Source organism: Marmota marmota, unplaced genomic scaffold (assembly GCF_001458135.2).
Source record: "Marmota marmota marmota unplaced genomic scaffold, marMar, whole genome shotgun sequence".
Lineage (NCBI taxonomy): Eukaryota > Metazoa > Chordata > Mammalia > Rodentia > Sciuridae > Marmota > Marmota marmota.
Window position 1 is genome coordinate 9,173,010 of NW_026000185.1, and position 20,941 is coordinate 9,193,950.

Genomic DNA, 20,941 nt, shown 5'->3' on the forward strand with positions numbered 1-20,941 from the left:
CCCCCGCCAGCATGCTTCCTTCCAATACTATTTACTAGCTCATGGTTGTCCTTTGGCTTTTCCACGAAAGTAGCATTGATTGAGCACTTATCATATACAAAATTCTGTTCCAAGTGCTGTAAACGTGGTAACGAGCCCATGAGGTGTGGATGCTCCTGTCCCCATTCTAGAGATGAGGACACTAAGGTGCAGGTAGGATGGTTAAGACCCCAAGTCCTAATGGCTAGTAAGTGAGGAGCAGGTGAGTCCCTTTTTTAGTCCTGTGTACCCATCTTTAAATGGACTACTGAGGCCCAGTTAAGAGAGTTGTATGAGGTTTAAATCAGATGACGCCTCCACATCACCCCAAGTCGGGATAGAGTGCCACTCTGTCATGGTCCTGAGTAAAAGGCCTCCGTCCTGCTGAATTTCCTTCCTAGCACTCATCATCACTTGGCAAAGAGTTGGTCGTGTGCCGTCTCCTGTCTGTCCCCATGTGCTTGGCCGGGCTCCCTGTACCTGCTCCAGGGCGGTAAGCAGCTGTTGAACGGGTGGATGTTCGTGCTCACTTCTCCTCCATTGCGTCCCCACCGCAGATGTCCAGAAAACACTTGGTGAAGCTCCTGAAACGGCATTCTCTGCCAGCTCCATGTAGCAACAGAGGGCCCTGAACTTGACTCAAGATGGTCACATTGCTGTTTTTATTTGTTCTCCTGCTGTCAGGAATAAGAAGCTAGTGTGTCAAATATGTTGCCCACCCCTGATTTTCCTGACGTCTCAATTTAAATCCTTTCCAATTAGAGTATGAAATTATCCATCAGTCACAGAGAGGACTCATGCCTTTGGTGGTGGCTGCCAGAAAATGCCAGACCTAACTGGAAAAGCTGTGGGGGAGGGAAGAGCTGGCTAGTGGAGACTGCCTGCTCCTGAAGCTGTCCACCAGAGGAGTGGGCAAGCCCCAGGTCGGCTGGCTCGAAGGAGGGTCCTGACTCCTGAAAAACTGAGGAACGCTGACCAGGCCTTCTCAGTTCTCCAGGGCTGAACAAGCCTTTCTGCTCAGTAACTCTATGGTTTCAGGCAAGATTTCTCTCTCAGTGTTCACATCTATAAAGTGGATTGTAGCATATTAGTCAGGGTAGATTGTGTTATGCTGGAGTAACAACTCCAAGAATTCATAAACGGAAAGGGGTTTCTCCCTCCCTCCTGCTACTCGGCCTTCATGGATTGGCAGGGCCTCTGCTGCTTGTATTTTAGCTGGGTATTAAGTAGAAGGACGAGAGCTTGACTGAGCACACAGTGACTCAAAGCTTCTACCCAGAAATGAGACATCACTCCTCTCTTAATTCATCAGCAAAGCAAGTCCCTGTGGACACATCTGACTTGATGGGGTGGGCCGTAGTCTTGCTGCACCCCAGGAGGAGAGAGCAGAACTGCTGATGCGTAGCCCAGGGCTCCCACAGGTGTCACCTGGCTCCCAGGAGTTCTAAGGACTCAGCCAAGTGACATAGTGCCTGCACTTAGTAGACACTGAGTGGACTGTAGTGCTGCTGGTCTGGTGGAGGCGGAATGATGCCGATTGGAGACTCAAAGCTGATCCACAAAAGCTTCATCTTACTGATCTCTTTGAGTTCCCTGAGTTTCAGGCATTGTGCTTTGAACTGAGGATCAAAGTAACACCTATGTGCTCTGTGTCCTTGACGAGCTCATGATCTCCCCTTGGCAGCAAGGATTGAGGGGTTGCTTTGGGGTTTTCATTTTCAGGCCTCGGTCTTGCTAGAAAAACTTGCAGACTAAATCTCTACCCAGTGTTGGCAGCAGAAACCCCAAGGGCTGTTCTGATCGAACTGGACCTAGTGTGTTGAGCAATCTGGAACTGGCAGTCCTGGGCAGGAGAGCAGGAGGGCAGCAGGACAGCAAGGCAGGAGATACTGATTGGTTCACATTATTTTATGCCCACCCTTGGGTCAAATCTCTCAGAAGGATGATTGCCCAAGAGAGGAGCAGCCACCAGACCCCGTCCCTTTTTCTTGCCCCCTCCCTCCTCCTTGTTGGGGAAGACACGGAAGCTCAGAGCAGGACAATGACCTGCTTGCTGCCAATTAGCCTAGTAGAATGGGGACAGTTGTGGGTTCAGAACTGTGCCCTCTTGTGCTTTGGTTCAGTTCCAAAAGCATCCTCTCCAAGAGTCATTGGGTTCAAAGGGCATTGGAGACACATGGCACTTGGGGAGATGTGATACTGAAAAAGGTTAAATTGCACCGGGCCTGGCATCCTTGATTAGCAGAATGTGGTCACTGCTTATTGACAGAGGAGACTGAAAACAAGCCACTTTCTCCCTGGTAGGGCTGCTACTGCCCTGAGCTCCACGAGGAACGGTTTAGGGCTCTGAGGGTTTTGGTGATGGCTTCCTGCATGGTCAATGCCAGTGAATGGAGGCCACCCAATGACGATAACACCATGTCTTGGCTGGTGGTGGAAGGCCCTGGTGTGTGTGAAGGGGGCTGATGGCCTTCGTATGAGAGCATTTCTGAAAGATGCCATTTTGGACTTACTGCCTGTCTTCAGAGTTGCTGTCACAGAGCAGATTGTCCAGGAGGTAGGTTCCAGAACACGACCCTTGGTTGTCTGAGGATGGAGATCTCGGCTCCAAGCATTCTTTCTCACTCCTGCTATGAATGGTCTAATCTCTTGGCTGCAGAATGGAACTCCTGAGGCTAAGAAATTTCTTGGACTGTTTGCATCCAGCCTCCCATCCACCCTTTTGGCATTTCTGGAAGCCCATAGCACAGGGGCTAGGAGCAGGTGGATGAACTTAGAAATGGACTCGTACCTACGGTCATCGTTCACCCTGAGGAATGTCTTAGCTACCCCACTTTGCAGCCTCCTGGAACACACTTGCCGCCTCAGCCACGTCAGGAGAGGCCGCTGCACTGCCCGCCCTCACCTTGCTCGCCTCCCTGTGCCAGGTGCTGGGATGGAATAGCCCTCCTGGCTCTGAATTTTCATTCCTTCACTGACTCCCTACAAAGCCTCTTGGAGAAGTATTAGTCCCTGCTTTATAATTGAGAAAAAGGAAGACACACCACAGAGGTCACATGCCCTGCTCAAAGTAGTAGAGTCCTAGTGTCAGCCTTGGCCCATCTGGCCCCAGGGCCATGCTCTGGGGAGGCGCTGGGATGCCCTGCCGTGGGCTCAAGTGTACATTGCCTGGCTCCAGTCCTGCCTGTACCATTTAGAACCCTGTGCCCTTGAGCTGGGTGAGCGACAATGATCCTGGTGCCTCTGCTCAGGATGACAGGGGTAAAATGCTTCAATGGGGTCAGGCATTGGGCAGGAGGCCACTCAGTGTTAGCTGTCATGTTTGTTCCTTGGGCTCCTTAACACATGACCACCTGTGTGGGGTCTCACAACAGTACCCTGCTCCCTCCCCGTTCTGGAGGCCAGAGTTCTGAAGGCAGGGGTCAGAGCAGGCCTCGCTCCCTGAGGAAGCTCTGGGCAAGGTGCCTCCTCACCTCTTCCAGCTCCCCTTGGCTCCAGGCATTTCCTGGCTTGTGGCCACACCACACCAGTCTCTGTCACAGTCTTCTTCTGACCTGCTCCTCCATCCTGTATGCCTGTCCTCTGGATAAGGATAGTTGTCACTGGGTATAGGGCCAAATGGAATCTGCAAAGACCCCTTTTCCACATAAGGTCACATTATAAGTTCTGAGCCTTAATATGGAAGTGATCTTTGGAAGCTACAATTCAATCCATTGCAGCTGCTGTTATTGAAAAAAGGAGTTTTTGTTTGTTTATTGTTTTAGAAACAAATAATATATGGATACACTCTCACAATACATTCTCAATGTAAATCTTCAGACTTTGAGTTAAAAATCTCTTTGACCACCACCCTGGATTCCGTTCCCTTTCCCAAAGATAACTATTCCAGTGAGTTTGGTGCTCATCCTTCCAGACCTTTCTATTAGGATAGAAAGATACTTGGTTTCATGCAGTTTTTTTCCTGTTGCCAGGTACCATTATGGGCCTTGTGTATACTGAGGCATCCCTCACCCCAAGACTTTCCTTACAGGTGAGCCATCGACTCTGTTCTGAGAGGGGCTGGCAGAGGGGCTGGTGCAGCATTGACGTTTTGCTGTTGGTGTCCTGCTGCCGCCTGGCTCTTGCCTGGTTGGTGGGCGAACTGCAGCATTTCCCCCTCTGAAGTCCCTCCAGAGTCTCCCCACTGAGAGAGCAGCGACCAAGGGCCTGTTCTCCCCTCCTGCTCCAAATCTGCTTCCCCTCCCACCCTGCCTTGTGAATCGGCCTCACAGCCAGGTCTGTGTGGTTGATTGTGTTGCTGGGTTGTGCGAGGCCAACTCTCGATAATCATGTGTGCCTGGGCTCTTTCCTTCCGTTATCTCCCTGGTACTTGCGTGGTATGTGACTCCTGAGCAGAACTTGGTGCAAGCTTCTGGAGTCTGACTGTGAGTAAGAGGAGCGCACAGGTGTGTTGCAAAGGAGCAGCTGGCCCCTCAGCCAGGGTGAGGGCTGCCGATCACCCCACTGCCACGCCCTCAGCCAGGGTTTCCAGGGCATTTTGATGCTGCAGACCACCGTTGACCCCCTTGAGCTGCTGCTTGCTGAGACCTGCCAGGTGCTGGGTGGGCAGCTCTCCTACAGAAGCCCTGCCACAGCCCCCAGCACAGCTGCTGTTTTACAGGAGGAAAGTGAAGTCAGAGAAGTGTCCACTAGTTGAAGGCCACACGGCCAGGTCAGAACTAGTCTTTAAAAAAAATATTCAAAATGAGGAAAGAAATCACAGCAAATCACCATTAAAGAGCTGATACACCACAGAATCCAGAAGAACACAGTTTCAGTAACCACCTGGTGCACTGTCATTCTTTTTCTCTTGAAGCTCTATGCTTCGATAACCTCTTTATAAGACAGAGCTATTATATCATTTTCTATACAGAGAATAGAAATAATTCAGTTGTTCTAGCCTGGTAGAGCAAAACTTATTTTTTCCAACATCTTGTTTAAAAATTTAAAAGCAGTTATGTGAAAGAATTTTTTAGTGAATACCTGTGTACTTGCCACTTAGATTCCACCGTCACATTTACTGTGCCTCTTACTTTGTCCATCCATCATCCATTGTTTGCCTACCACTCACCTGCGTACCCCTCCACACACCTATCATTTCATCATTTTTTAAAAAATTCATTTCAAAGTAAATTGCATACACCAGTATGCTTCCTCCAGACACTTCAGGGTCTATGTAGTGCTTTTCTTTATCCCAAGATGTCCCTTTGTGCCCCTTCCCACTGTTCCCCATGGCCACCCTCCCAGAGTCGACCACTGTTCTGGTTTTTTCCATTATGGACATAAGTTTTACTTCTCATTGAAACTTGCATGGTGGTTCCATTTATTTTTTGAAAGGTTAATAACTCACACATGATAAAAATTTATAAGGCACAGAGTTTAATAGGAAAAAAAAAGCAAATCTTTCGCTCCCTTCTGACCCTCACTTCTGGCTGCCCTTCCCTCCCAGGCATCCGTGATAGGCAGTTTCTAAAATTGGTCAGTGCCCATAGACACACGGCTCTCATCCCAGCACACAGATTGACGTACCTCCTGTTTCCCTGCGAAAATAGTAGCTTTCCTGACACACCGCTTTGCGTCTTGCTTTTGACGTTCTATCCTGGAGACCTGTTAGCGGAGGAGACCTGTGCTGTTCCTTTAGTAGCCACACAGTCTGGCGGTGTTGTATTCTGTTTGGCTATTTCATTACTTATCCCCAGGCTTCCATGCTGTCACTGTGCTGCAGTGAAAGTCCTGTAGATTTGTCTTCGCACATATGTTGTCTGAGCATCTTAATTACTTGGAAAGGAACTAGAGGTCCATTCTTAGTAACTCGGATATTTTTCTCACACCCTTCCCTTTCCTTCCCTCTTACAACCATCCCTTCATCCATCTGTCTGTCTGGACATCTGCTCATCTGTCCCTCCAGTGGGAATGTTCATTGAGCAATCGCAGATGCCTGCTGCCATCATGGGCACTCAGAACATCATCCTTGAGACTGTCATTATCTTTTGGGAAAAACAGATGCATCAAAACCGAATTCACAGAAGTTTGATAGCTTGTCTGGGTTTCTGGGATATCCAGCGGATAAAATGAAGATTCTTTAAGGTATTATTTGCCGTTTGCCTACTCCCAGTCAAGGTTTAAAAACCTTGACTGTTTTTAAAACCACATGGATTCGATGCCTCTAACTGTAGATATGTGACAAACAAATTAACAGACAAGCATGGAACCTGGGAAGTGGTCCAGACCCAGGCCAGCTGCCTCCTGGAGGCAAGGATTGCACATGGCCAGCCTCACGAGCAGATCAGCAGCCCGAGCCTGGTCACCCCAGCTGGAGGCCAGAGCCATGCCATTCCACACTTTGTTCCTTGTTGCAAAAGAACATGAGAAGACAGGAGTGCTGGGGTGGAGAACAGGCACCATTTTTGGTAGAGAGCTATCTGACTTAGGGAAGGCTGTTGGACAACAGATACGAGAGAAAGTGACTGGGAAACACAAGTCATGGGCCATTTCATGGTTGGGGACAAAGATTTGCTGCCCTGTTGTGTCTTCCTTCCTGCTTTCTTTTGAGTGGTGGATCTGAGTGCCCTGTTGTTAGAAGAGAGGAAGTAAGATTCTTTTTCTTTGTGAGTGTGTTTTTTTTAAATCTCCAAACTAACTTATTCTTACCATGCATGAAGATTTTGAGTTTGCTACAAAGCAGTTTAAAAATTGATGGACGTTTCAGTGTGGAAACTGAGCTTATATGATGATTCATTCATTGAATCAGTCATAGTCAGTACCCACAGCGTGCCAAGTGCTAGGCCAGCTGCTGGGTGTCACGGAACTGGTAGGCATGGTGAGCATGGGGATGGGGAGCCTGCTGTCTGACTGCAGAGGGGTCCAGGGCACAGCTCAGCATGGAGTGATTACAAGCTGAGGATTGTGGGTGGCAGAGGGTGGCATTGGGAAACCTGTTTAGATGTGGTGGTTAGAGAAGGGGCCTCCTAGGAATTCATATCTCAGCTGAGACTGAAGAATGAGACCTACTGGCCTCGAAAAGAGAGGGGAAGACAGGGTGAGGACAAGAGGGAGTGTAAGAGACTTGTAACACTGGCCACAGGTTCCACGATGGTCAGAGGGAGGAAATGGGTGAAGGTGTTGTATACAGTAGGTGCTCAAACCTTGTTGGTCAAAGCCCTCTTACCTGTGTTGTTGATTTTTAAAATGGCAGCAAAGACTGTGGTAAGCAGGGAAGAAACCAGGGCTTGCTGATGCCTAGTGACTTCTCTATGCTGTGGCAGGCGCCCAGGAGTAGAGCTCAGAACACCCAGGTAGCCCTGTCCCTGGGAACTGCTGTGCTCAGCTCAGGGTCTGGAGGCATTGACTGTGTGGGCAGAGGTCAGAGAGGACCTGGTCAGAGGTCTGGCCTTGCTCTCCATGCCTGGGACCTACCCAAAGCCATTCTGCAGTGACAAAAACAAAAGACTTAGGGTTTTCAGCCACTGTTCACCTGTGGACATCTGCTCTAGAGCGGCAGCTCCCCTCAGATGGGCTTCACCCTGTTGGAGGTGCTTCACCAATACCAGTTGGGTTCTATGATCTTCCGAGCCTTGTGGAGGCTAAGTGCACAGACGGAGGCCTCTGCATCAAGGGGCAGCCTGGCGTGGTGGGTAGGGTGCTCTTCTCTGGGCCCACACCTGCATTCGAGTCCCATTTCTGTTGCTCATGACTCCAGTGGCCTTGGGCAACTTCTGTGGGCTGTCTTTGTTGTGTGTCAAACCTACCCCAAATTTAACAGCTTAAGTGTTTTAAGTTTTCTTAAATGATTTTGTGGGTTGACTAGGCTCAGCTGAGTGGTTCTTCTGCTTCATATGGCGTAGACCAGGTGCAGTGATCTGGAGCCGCACGGAACTGGACGTCCAAGATGGCATCCTTATTCATCCGGCCGTTGTTGCTGACTGTCCAATATGATGTAGATGGAATTATGGACCAGAATTCCTCATGCATCCTACCCCCACCTGGAGATAGTTGAGCACTTGAAATTGCTGAGGTTCCTGAGCAGGCTAGGAGACTGGGTGGGTTCCTGACAATATTCCTCCTCCTGTTTATTCACATGGAGCCCTCTTGTCCTGCCTGTGAGTGGAGGTGACACCTCTGCCCACAGGCTGTTGAGAAGAGGACCTGGGACTAGCTGTGACATGAAAGCACTCAGCTGGGGGCTGCAGTTGAGTGCATCTCCGAGGAGGGAAGGCTTTTGCCAGCCCTGTCCAGATCCTGATTCCACCCAAGGGAGGGAGCTTGCTTTTTTTGTCCATGGATTTGACAGATTGGCTGATGTTCCTTCCCTCCCCTCCCTTCTCTCCTCCTCCTTGCTCCTTCATAAGCATTTATTAAGCAATGGACGATCCTCCACTTTGGTAGAGCTGTAGAACTTCTAGGCTCTGCCCAAGTTTGGGGAAGTGACAAGCATGGTGCAGGCTGAGCCAGTGCTGGAGTCCATGTTGACGTGGGAGTCGGAGCTCGAGGCCTATGAGAGAGCTGCCCTCATGGCCCGTCCCTGCCTCTCAGGCCCAGGGAAGCCCAAGTCAGGAAGGATCGTGGAAACCACTGTTCCTGCACCAGGAGCGAATTCTTCACAGATCTCTGCCCCTCCGTGTCCTCACACATGCAACGCTGGAGGATCGAGGACTCTTGCTGCCCTGTTTCCCTAGCACTGGGCTCTGCTCTCCCTGTACCCAGCTATTGCCACATGATTGCACAGACCACAGGCAGAGGGGGAGCTGCCCATTTCTTTATGCCCTGTATGGAAGGTGAACCAAGAGAAGGCCGCGTCCCCAAGATGAGTCCTTCAAGATCCTCCAGACTTCAGGAGGCCATAGGGCATGTTGGTGGCTAATATCAATAGAAAGTTGATTTTTTTTTGTATAAAATAGTCCCTGCCCCACCCTCTTTTATCACCAGCATATGAAGTAGAGGAAGCTTTCTGGGTGTTTGCTGTGGACTCCAGGGGAGCTCTGGCACCATTCTGGGCAGGCAGCAAGATGCTCACTGAGCCTGGTCTGCCACTGTCACCCTGCTACTGTCCTGGAGCCTGGCCTCATGCTCCGCAGAGGCTTGCAAGTTCACGGGTTCTTCTAAGCAGCCTCGTGGGCACTCGGGTAGACACACAAACATCTGGCTTGCTACTCCCAGTAAGGTCACAGCATTAGCAGAAACATGTCTAAATCAAAAGGACTTGGCCCCAGACCCATGCACTTGCCATCTAAGATTCTCCAGAAACCAGCAGCCTAGAGGGGAAACTGATCTGGACCTTGAGTTGATCCATTTGGAAGAAGCTGTTTGTTGCTTGTAAAGTGATGTCTGTCAATAAGATGGCCGCCCTGTCTGTCTCTTCCCTCCATCCCTTTGGTTGCCCTTTGTTTCTGCTTTGTGGGATGCCTATGCTCAGGTGCTTGGGAATGAGGCCCCTGGGGACAAGCTCTGTTCCCTTTGTGTTTGGGCTGTGGCTGTGTTTAAAGGAGGTGGTGTTTGTGCATCATGAGGGAACTGGTGTCCCCAGAACCTGTGAGTCCCTCCTCCAGTCTGATCCTTAATCCACACACCATGCCCAGAAGAGCCTGCCTGGCCCCAGGTGCAAGGGAAGATTCAGACGTTCCATGGCCGAGCGCTACCTACAGTCCTGCTGAGGAGCAGATGCGCGCCCCTCCCACTGGACTCCATGTGGGTGCACAAGGGAGAGAGGAGGGTGGTGTCTGGAAGGCCACGTGGGTGCAGAACCCTGGCTCCATCCTTTTCCATCCCTGATCAGTGAACGGAAGGCAAAGCCCCTTCCATCTGGCCTTCTGCATCTTGGTGAGATGCCTGGGGTGGGAAAGAGATGTAGAAACCACATGACACACACTGAGCTTGCTCCAGGACGTGTGTCTGCCTGTGGCCACTCAACTAACACGTCCTTGATGTAGAAAATGCTGAAAAGTTCCAAATCTAAATCACAGACTCGTCTCTCAGAGGCAGCTGGCTTCTTTCCTAGATGTGGCCCCTGTCATCTGGCATCTCTCTCAGATACAGCCACTGTCGTCACCTGGCTTCTTAGATAAAGCCACCATTGTCACCTGGCTCCTTCTCAGAGGCAACCACTGTGTCATCTGGCTGCATCTCACCCCAACCCTGTCGACACCAAGTGAGCTGGGGACACACTGGGCATTTGCAGTCTCTAGCTGCTTGTTATTAAACAGAGACTAGAGTTTTTTATCTCTTTCGTGAAACATTAATCAAAAGCACTCTTTTGGGGGAAGCTAATACATTTGTATTAAATTTCTTTAACTTCCTTCACAACTCACATGCCATCAGAGTATTTGCGAGTAGCCTCATTCCCAGTGCTGTGCTCCCAGGCCCTGCCCCTGGACACCCCTTTCTTTGGTCTCTTGGATTCACGTCTTCAGCTTTTTGATGCAGAAACAAGTTCAGTGGGATCGTCTCACTTCCCCACGTCTGCCTCCGAGGCAGCGTTCTGGCCCTAATCTGCACCCTGCTTTTGCTTCCCCTACTGATCTATCTAAGATGTCTTTTCATAATAACACAGAGAAAGCTAGTGCATTCTTCAGAAGCATGATTACATTTTTTTAAAGTAATTTAAGCCATACTTTTTTTTTTAATCTTATGGAAAGAGGAAATGAAAAATGGGCCTTTTTCCTCCCAATCTCACCCCTAATCTGTTATTGGTAATAGCCATTTCCTATTTATTAAGTATTTTTCCAGAATTACTTTTAGGTCTGTAGCCTCAGGAATGTGTGTGTGTGTGCAGTGTGTCTTCACGCACATTCACACGTGTATGCAAAGCCTATTTGAAATTTCTTCAACCTGGCCATCTCATGTGGACATCATAATTTCTTGAACCACTTCTCTGCAGTTGGATCTTTAGATTGTAATCTTTTTCTTTAAGTTCTTTAAGCAGTGTAAAGAGGGATGATCTTTGACATAAATTTTGGTGGTGTCTTTGGGTTTCTTATAGATGAATTTTGTTGGTGGGTTCCTGGGCACAGGACATGGATATTTTATTGGATCTTGGTACATGCAGCCTCATGTTTCCTAATATTCCATCTCTTTGCAGTCAGCTGTTGGAAAGTGGTGGTCACTGCAGTAGCGGGTTGGCACCAATGCCCAGCCCAGCAGATCCCTGGACCCCTGGGATATAAGACTGTAGGAAACTGGGGCTCTGACCAGAAGCAAGGCAGGAGCCTCCTGGCTGCTTTGCAGGAGTCCGTTCGCAGTGCCATCACAGGGACATCTGCCTGCAGCCCAAGCTGATGGCTCAGCACAGATGTCTGTGGAGGGCTCAACCTAGTGGCTCTCCCTGTGGCTGCCATGTACAGAGGGAAGACCCCCTTGAGCTAGCCAGCCAGGTTCTGTGTCTGAACACACTGCTGAAGGGTAAAGAACACACGACCCTGCCTTCACAGGTGCTGCTATCAGAGCTCAGAGATACGAGATCTTTCTCCCGGCAGGCTCTACTCTGGGTATCTTACACATAACAGCTCACTCTATCCTCAGGACAACCCCATGTCACTGTTACACCCACCTCACAGTTGAGAAAAGAACAACACAGAGAAGTGATTTGCTCTTAGCCACACAGGAAGAAGGGGTCTGACCCTGGGCCCAGGCTCCATATCCACTGCACTCTCACCCTCAAAGCCAGAACCTAGTTCTTCAAGAAGAGCTGCTTCACGTCCAGCCTTCCGCACAGGCCGAGGGGCTTCAAGCCTTGCCTTTGAGCTGGTTTTCCTCTTTGCTGAGGGTTCCTGACAGAGGAAACTTAGAAGTCTTAAAGGCCTGGGTTCCTGTCTGCTTCCTGATATGATCTTGGGCAAGTTACGCATCCTTTCTTGCCGCCTCCGAAAAGTTGGGGGATAACACCCATCCCTGGGGTTGTTATGGAATTGGCAAGATTGTGGATAAACTGAAGTCCTGAGAAGTGAAGGTGTGAGTTCAAGGGTCTCTCTTTTCCCCTCACTACCTTATGTTCTTCCCCATTCCATTGGGTTCCCCTTAGCCTTGGCCCACATCTTAGAGCCCTAGCGGATTCAGTTTCTCAAGGAAGCTCCTTTCCTGGGTTTTGGAATAACATCGCTGTTTATGGAGCATCTACTGGTGCTGAGCATTTTGCAACCTGCTTTATAGAACAATTGTGAATCCTGGGACAGTCCTGAGGATTGGTTTCCCTGGGACAGAATCAAGGCTGGAAGGGTGGGGCTCACTCGGGATCCCACAGGCTTTTGAGTGCCTGCTGGACCCTTGTCTCCATCAGCATCCCTGGGCAGCCCTGGTGGGGACCACTGTACCTTGAAGCCTGTTTCTCTTACCCCATCACATCCTCACAAGGCCCCTCTGAGTGAGGAGAAGCCAGGTGCTGCCTGAACTTCTCATACATTGTGGGGAAAGGTCAGGGCCGTTTCAGGGTAGACACTGGCCTTTGGTGTTTGTGTGTCTGTGTGATGCCCATCATGGTGACAATGGATATTTTCCCCATCACCATCTGATATCTTGCATCTCAGATCCTAATTAGCCCTTTATAGCTCCAAAATTACACGCTTTTACATGCCTGTGATTATCTCAATAGGATTAGCAGTCCTTTTCCTGTAAAGATAATTGAGATGGCTCATGGTGGCTTATTTTATTACTGCAACATTATCTCCAGCCATCCCTGCACAAAATCTCTCACTATTTTCTAGTAACTGCTTCTTCACCTCATTCTGAACAGGAAATGTTCGGGAATCATTGCGAGGCAGAAATTGTCCGTGATTATGCAAACCAAGGTAACCATATGCATTTTCTCTCTTCCTCTCTCCTCCCCTGGTGGCAGGTGCCTGGAGATTTGAGTCAAACATCCGAAGACCAGAGTTTGTTGGATTTTGAAATGTAAGTCCATGGCATGTGCTCACGAGGGGTACTTTAGAGACAGGACTCTGTTGCTGGCTCAGGTCCCAGAAGACCCCCCGGGGAAACAGAAATCACCATTAAGCCCACATCAGGTTGATTCGGTTGTCATGGAGGGTGCTTCTCCCGCAGCCCGGGCCTTCTGGTGTGTTTTATCTTCCCCTTGGGTTTTTGAAAATCTTTTTCCCTGGCTGACATTTCAGATTTGGAAGGTGTCACATAAAATTTTGAATTTTAAAAATTTCATTTGAAAGTTAGATTCCTGTGCCTGTGGCCACAGTCCCCAGGGCAGGGAGCAGCTGTCCCCTTCACACAGGGCAGTGCGCTGAGTCGGCTGTACCCCTCGCTCTCTGTCAGTTCACCCAGCAGCCCCTTGTAGGTATTGGTATCTGCATCTCCTGGGTCATGAGCCTCCCATGATCTGTGCACAGCTCTGATTCCATTTGCCTCTTGATACCCTAGAGAAACCATTGGTCTTGAGATGATTTCTATTCAGGTTTCCTTGGGTTTGGGATGTGGTCTGAGTCCTGGGTTAAGGGCCAGGCAGAATCTTCTTCCCTGTCCTTCAGATGTGGCCTGTTGAGGAAGGTTCAACCTCCCCTCACTCAAGCCCAGGAGGTGGAGGCCAGCCTGGGCAGCATAGCAGGACCCTGTCTCCAAACAAAAAGACAAGGAAAATAGAAAATGTAGCTTTCTTCTCAGAAAGGGTCAAACAGGAAAAGTCACTTCTGAAGGGGGAGCGCAGGGCAGGGCATCAGAAAGAACATTTTTCGGAGCCAGGCGACCTGCTTTGAAACCTCAGTCCCTGAACCTCTCTGGGACTTGAGGTGAAGCTCCTGATACCATCCTTTCAGGGTTCTGGTAGCCATTTGAATGAGATTATAGAAAATCCAGGGCACCAAGGGGTTCCTTATTGCTGGGGGGCCCACCATGGGAGGGGGGTAATATCTGGGTGGGCAGGGAGAGGAGGTGAAGGATGGAAGTCCAGGTTGAGTTGCTTCCCATTGGCCTGTGGGTGGCAGTCAGCAGGAAGAGGCTACTAGAATGGCTACTGGAGGAGACACTATGGTGGGAGAAACTGGGAGGAGCAGAAGGTGGGAGGGTGTTCCCAGAGACCAGTCATTGGTGATGGGGAGGGCCTGGGGAACTACGTCTACTGAACACTTGCTGTGGGCAAAAGTCCTTCATGTGTCCCATAAACAAGGCACTCGCGGACCTCTAACTCCATCTCCAGCCCTGCCCTCTCCCCTCCCTGCACACCAGATGGTTCCTCTCCTGTAGCCACCGGTCTCCCCACCACCAGGACTGCTGTCTTCTTCACTTAGCCCACGCATGCCAGCTTTTCCTTTGTCCAGGCGCTGCTCTAACTGTCCCACCACACCTCTCAGAGGGGTGTCGTCTCACAGATGACAGGCTTGAGCTGGGGTTCAAACTCTCCTGATCCGGTCTTTGCAGACGTTAACTCCCCTGCCAGAAGCAGCCTTCCAGCTGCAACCTCTCCTCAGCTTGCCAGACTCTGTCCCCATAGCCTGGCCCAGATGGCAGCACACCCCCTGGCATTCACTCTCCTTAGATCTAGTAGCACTTGGTGACACACCAATGCTAATTAAATAATTTCTATGTAACAACATTAAGCACGTATGCACCTAACATCAGAGCCCCAAAACATTTGATGTAAAAATAGAAATGAAGGCAGTAACGGGTACTTCTATTATAAGAGTTGGAGACTTCAGGACCCCACTTTTACTGATAGATAAGACAACCAGACAGGAGGTCAGTGAGGAAACAGAACACTTGAACAACACTGTGGTGAGCTACAGCCGTGGCCACGGCCATGTATTTGAATATCAATCTTGCTTCATTAGACCCATAGACAGTGTTTTTGGAAAAGTCGAAAGAGTACTTGTGCCTGGCATCCTGGTTTTCCCACTTGTTACTTTCTGGTATCCTTCCCACCTCCTGCCCCAAACAGCAGTCACTCAGAGTGTTGGTCTCCTGAGCTCTTTTGTGGAGTTTCACATGAAATGGGGGTGAGAGTTTGAAGTCAGTGCAGTGAAGAGACAGTGTGGCTCCACAGGGTGCTCTAAAGCTGTTGGTGTCCTTCTGCATGGCTTCCTGTACATCCCTATTGCTGTCCCCAAGGAGAGGTGGAGCCTGAGCATCAGACACATTCTAGGCCCAAGGCATCTTCTGAAGGCCAAGGTCCCTCAGTAGGCAGGAATGGAAGGGCAGCTCTTTCTCCTTTCAAAAAATAAACTGCATGTGTAAACTTACAACATACAACATGTTATATAAATTTATATGGTTGTATATATTGAAAACAGTCCTGGGAGATGAGGGGTGGGACTTGAACTGGTCCCTAGGTTCACTATCAAGCAATACATGTTGTATGAATTTTTTGTGCAGAATTTTAGAGGAGAAAATTGTTTCCTGTGCTGGTTTCTGTATAGTTGTTGGTTTCTGTAAGTGACAGTGGCCACTTGTTGGTTTCTGTAAGTGACAGTGTGATTTCTCTTGGTCAGATCTAACCGGGCGCTGATCAACGTCTGGATCCCGTCGGTGTTCCTCCGCGGCAAGGCAGCGAATGCATTCCACGTGTATCAGGTGAGCTCGGGGTTCTAACGCCAGCCCTGTTTGTTAACCAGGTGCTGAGCCCCCTTGGGGCTGGGGTGCTGTAGTAGGAAGGAGGCCACAGCCCTCCAGCCGCCCTGAGGAGGTGTGTGTGGCCCTTTGTCCATGAGGAGGAGTAGGGGAGAGCCTAGTGCCAGTTGAGTCTCCCAGGGTAACAGCTGCTGAACTGAGCTCAGGCTGCTTGAGCAGACGTGGGGATCTGTTGGCTGGTGTGGTGGTGACAAGTCCTGGGCTAGGTCCGGCCTCAGGCATGCTTGGCCTGGGGTCAGGAGCCTGTTGCTGCCTCCTCTTCCTGTTGCGCAGCCAGCATGGCTGGGTCTCTGCGGCTGATGGGAGTTCCCAGCAGCCCCAGGCTTTGGCGGGGTCCTGGGCCTCAGCTCGCTGGTCTGTCTGGGATCTCAGGTCCATTCCTGAACCTTGGGGTTGGGTGGTAGACTTTCCTGGCTGGCCCAGTTTCGCTCGTGTACTGTGGCTGATGCTGGGACTGACCTTGACCTCATGTCTGAGAAAGGGGAGAGGTGGTGGCCCAGAGGAAAACCAGGCCACTGTCTTCAACAGAAGGGGCAAGGGAGACTTGACAAGCTCAGATTGTGGACATCTCTGCTTCCCTGCAGTAGAGGTGGCCTCTCTAGGAGATGCTTGGGTTTCTAGGTCTGCAGACCCTTGTCTGCTTTGGCGGTGACTTTGCAGTCAGGAGAACCCCGTTTTCCTCCTTGCTCTGATTTCCTGATGCCCCTCTGAGCCCTGTCTACTTCCAGACTTTTTTCTTACCCTGAACCCTGACAATAGCTTCTCGTGTCTGCTGATTCTGGAACTGCTCGTTTCAGCGCCGCTCTTGAGCCGCTTCCTGCTTCCGCTCCCCTCTTAAATCAGTGATTTCATAAAGTGAAGTTCTGACTCCCCTGAGCTCTGTAGAAACCTGGGCGGGGTTGCCATTTTTCTTAGCAGGGATTGACCTCTCTCCAGGGAAGCAGGATGGTGAAAAGGGACCCTGAAGTTGCAAATAGGAGCCCTGGCTTAAGTCCTGTGACCTTAGGTAAAACTTGTTTGTCTCTAAGTAGAAGTGGCAGCACTTATCTTGTGAAACTGCTGTGAGATTAGGAAGAGGTGCTTCATTTCCTGCCTTCTCAGACGTTTGCCCTGTTTGGTCTCAGATATAAGCATGACTTGTGCATATTAGAATCTCAGAGACAATGAGCTGGAGTCTGGCACAAGAAAGTCATTTTAGTTTACACATTCATCTGGGCGACAGTGCACTTTTCATATGTACTGGGAGAGCCTGAGTGTTGATGACATGCTCTCAGCTCTGGTTTAAAAAGAGAACCAGATATGACAGACTTGCAAATATCCTCTTCTTATCCCAAAGCAAAAGAAACAAAAACAAAATAAAAAACCCACCCAAAGTGGGTCATTTGAGTGACCTTCAAGTTCTGCTTTGCAGTCATTGGAATGCTGGGAGGTGTTGCCTGGTGAAGGAGGCAGTTTTATCTTAGAGCAAAATTAAAATGTGCCACCACTTGAGAGGTTTCCCTGACCTTTTATACCCCCCCTCCCCTGTCCCCATCCCATGAAGTGATCTAGAGATTTTAGCTTCTGAAAGTCAGCTAGGAAGTGAGATGGGCACAGCAAATCTACTGTTGCCTGGGAGACTGTTCCCACAGTGGCCACAGTGGCCTTAAAGCCACTCTCTCCCCCCTTCACTGTTTCCAGAGCTCTCCAGGGCATGGCTCAGCCGGCACACCAGGCTGTGGCCCAGATTTCGGCAGCTCCCTCATCACCCAGAGCAGCTTAAGCCCACGCCCCCGGCTCAGGAAGCCTGTCCTGAGGCTGGAGCAGGCCCAACAGCACCTCTTGCACACATTGTTCTCTTTTTAGCTAACGATGTCTGCTTGGTGCCTCAGGAGCAAAATCGGAGCATGTTTGGAAGCATTTCAGATGATTTTGCACAGCGTTTTTTATATAACTGATACTAGCTAGCAGAGGACTCCTTTAAATCCTGGCACCATTGGAAATTATTTGTTTTAGGATTTAAAAAAAATGCATGCCATTTAATTTCAAAAGATTTGAGATAATTTCTAGAAAAAAAAACATACATAAAAGGATGAAAAAAAGAGAAGGAACAAATATCTAAGAGAGCTTAGAAGGCAAGTGGAAAGTCTGTCTATTTATCACGGGATCCAACACAGTGGTTCTTATGGAATTTTAAATTTCCTGAGAGCTTCCTGGCAGCCAGTGTGAAAAATGGAAACATGGCTGTTTGGATAATTCCAGTGCTGGTGATAAAATGTTAGCTCCTCAGAAAGAGCGCTAAAAGCAATGTCTACCTAGGACTTTTGATTAAGCAATAATAAAAAATTTGCTAAATAAACCTGTTACCTTTCCATGACAAATCACTGCCTAATTTCACAAGACCTCCCTAGAAGGAGACTAAGGGCTTAGCCCCCAACTGGACGTGTATGGTGTGGAGAGCCTGGCTGTGCAGCTTCCTCAGGGGACAGTCACTGGCCATGTGTGAGTGTTGAGGTCTAAACTAACTAAAGCAGACTGAATCGAGGCATTCGGTTCCTTGGTCACACAAACCATGTTTCAGACATTTAATACATGTGTGTGCTGGACAGCGAGACCTAGAACATGGCGCCTGCACAGAAGGTTCTGGGGGCCCTCAGACCTGCAGGGAGAGGCCCTTCCCCCGCAGCAGCACTGCAGCATCCATGTGCCTGGAGGAGATGGGCTCTGCTTTGCGCCCTGACCCTTTCATCTTAGGGTCCCCAGGCAGGCTGGGGGTCAGTGCTTGTGGCCAGAGTAGGCTTGAGTTTATGTTGCTTTGCTTTTGTTGTATTTATTTTTATATTTGCCTTCTGGTTATGACACAAGTCTGTTTTCCCATTTGCCATGGTGATGTTCTTTTTAAAATAAATTTTAGGCAGAAAGGAAATGAGTCAGCTTAAAGAAAAATACTAAATAAACAATAGTGAAAACAGCAAAAAAATCGAGACAGGAAAGAATAACTAGAATGTGATTAAAGACTAATAATAAAAATAATAGCTGCAAGTCGTAGCCACCTCTGCTGCTTCATGTATGTGTTGTAAAATAGCGCTCATTCCGTCCACAGCAACCCTGCAAGGTGAGAAGCTCTCATTATCCCCATCTCACGGATGAGGAAACAAAGGCACAGAGAAGTTTCTTGTCCAGTGATCTTTTTGATTTTTAGTCCAAATAGCAATTTCTGACTGGTTGGCAGAGCTTGTGAGTTACTGTCTGAGGGATAGATCAAGCTTTTTAAAAATCCTAGAAACAGCCGGGCACGGCAGCACATGGCTGTTAATCCTAGCAGCTTGGGAGGCAGAGGCAGGAGGATCACGAGTTCAAAGCCAGTCTCAGTAACTTAATTGAGAGGCCTTGAGCAACTTAGTTGAGACCCTTTATCAACCTAAAATAATAAAACTGGCTGGGATGTGGCTCAGTTGTAAAGCACCCCTGAGTTCAATCCCCAGTACAAAAAAAAAAAAAAATTCTAGAAACGGCTGGGACAGTGGCCCTCATTCTAAACAGAAGGTGGAGGGCACACCTGCAGCCACACCTGGACCTTCCTGTGGAACCACTGTGTCTGCGGTGCACGGACACATCCATCCAACCCTCTGAGTCCCAGAGCCAGGCCGAGGCAGTTTTCTCTCGAAAGGTATCAAAGCAGGGTTGGTCCTCCATGAAGACTTTGGCCATAGATGTGCTCAGGGACGCTCCCTCAGGATCTCGCTTGAGCCACGTCAGGTCCTGGAAGCCCGCCTGGAGGGATGGCTTAGAAACTGTACTCCTAAACACGGAGGAAACGCGGTGCGCACCCTCATCCTGGGATTGCTGAGCTCTCCCAGCCCGTGTTGTGGAAGAGCCCTGGAGATACGTTCAGTAGGAAGGGTCCTGGTAAGGAGCATAGTGTGCCGCCTGGGGCAAGCGTGACTCTGTAAGAAAGGCTTGTGCTCTGTGTCCTCCGGGACAACGTGTGTGCCAGCCCCCGCTAGAAGTGAGCAGTGGCAGCACTTGACCAAATTTCAGAACAAAAGTAGCATTGATAGTGGGCGTTGCCAGTTCTGAGTTCTCGCCCATTTCTTCTGCGCTGGGACAGCTAGTGTTTGGCTGCTAGCAGGCACAAGCCCTAGTCAGATTGCGGGGCAGCAACCAGTGAAATGGAAAAGAAAGCAAAACGCAGCCTACCAGCTCGTCTTGCTCAGGCTTGCTCCTCCTCTCTCTCCGAATACACAGAAATGGCTTGCTTTTCTGTCACTTCTAAGTGACAGTTAAATTTGCAATTAATAAATTTCTAGCTTATACCTTTACAAATATTTGCTCTTATTTTCCAAATACCCTGACTTCCAAGCAAGTTTGAGGTCTGTGTTAATATCCAACTGAAGTGTTTGTAAAGGCATCTTGGACTTTCCAACAGCCCCCCTATTTATTTCTTCAGCAAATATTACAGCCACTGAATTGGTGTGGAGTAATACCTCAGTACACTCATTCCCTGGGCCCTCAGGTCTTTCCCTTTGAAAAGTATGGTTAGCATAAGTGCAGCTGGAGTTCGTCTTCTGTGTGGAATTAATTTCAGCCTTTGCATTTAGCTGCCAGAAACACTGGCCTTGGTCAGTGTGGTGCAGAAAGATCTGTTACCTTTCCTATTAATAATGGACCACAGCCTTGGTGGGCTGTGCGGGGTGCCCATGGTTCAGAGGATGGTCATGTCCTTGGACTTCAGGCTTTGGGTTTCTCCAGTCGTCTTTCCGTCCTCCTCGTCTTTCACCCAAGCCTCTGTCTGTGTGTCTGGTGTGGAGTTCCACAGAGAGGTGGGATTCCTTGCTCACAGAAAAATGAAACATTTGGGTCACATGTAGAAACTGCAGCCACAGCTGCACTACTGCGGGCTGTGAGAAGCCTCTGGCCCGGCAGGTACCAGCCGAGATCTGGGGGGAAGGACCAGTTCTAAGGCTGCGGCAGCTGCCTCTTCACACCTGGGCCTCCCTGTTGCGTCTGTTGTGTGCAAGGTAGACTGCAAGGTAGAGAGCCGGCTGTGGACTGAGGCAGACATGGGCTGTCTGGGTCTGAGTTTCTTTCCAGCCAGCTTGGCGCCTGTGCATGCCTGTGTAGCCACAGGAGCGTCTGCCTTGGTTCTTACTGTCGTCTTCAAGGCTTTGTGTCTCACACAGCCAAGCACCACAGTCTCTCAGGATTGCAGCACATCAGCCCCCACTGTTCTTGCACTGCTCAGGGCTCCTGGGAGAGCCCAACACGGGTCAAAACAAAAAGGAGAAGACATCAAAGTCTCTCCCTCCCCTGAACATAGGTGCTGCCATTATTCTCTGTGCTGCTT

The 20,941-nt window shown here is 49.6% G+C and overlaps 1 protein-coding gene across 5 annotated transcripts in view; it reads left to right on the forward strand.

The window, feature by feature from the left end:
• Snx29 (sorting nexin 29) overlaps nt 1-20,941 on the forward strand; it is a 386,701-nt gene that overhangs the window by 274,892 nt on the left and 90,868 nt on the right. For all 5 annotated transcript variants that reach the window (XM_048789519.1, XM_015490624.2, XM_048789518.1 and 2 more), the window contains 2 exons: nt 12,881-12,936; nt 15,477-15,558. In XM_048789519.1, coding sequence (XP_048645476.1) covers nt 12,881-12,936; nt 15,477-15,558 — 138 coding nt within the window. The remainder of the gene's footprint in view (nt 1-12,880; nt 12,937-15,476; nt 15,559-20,941) is intronic.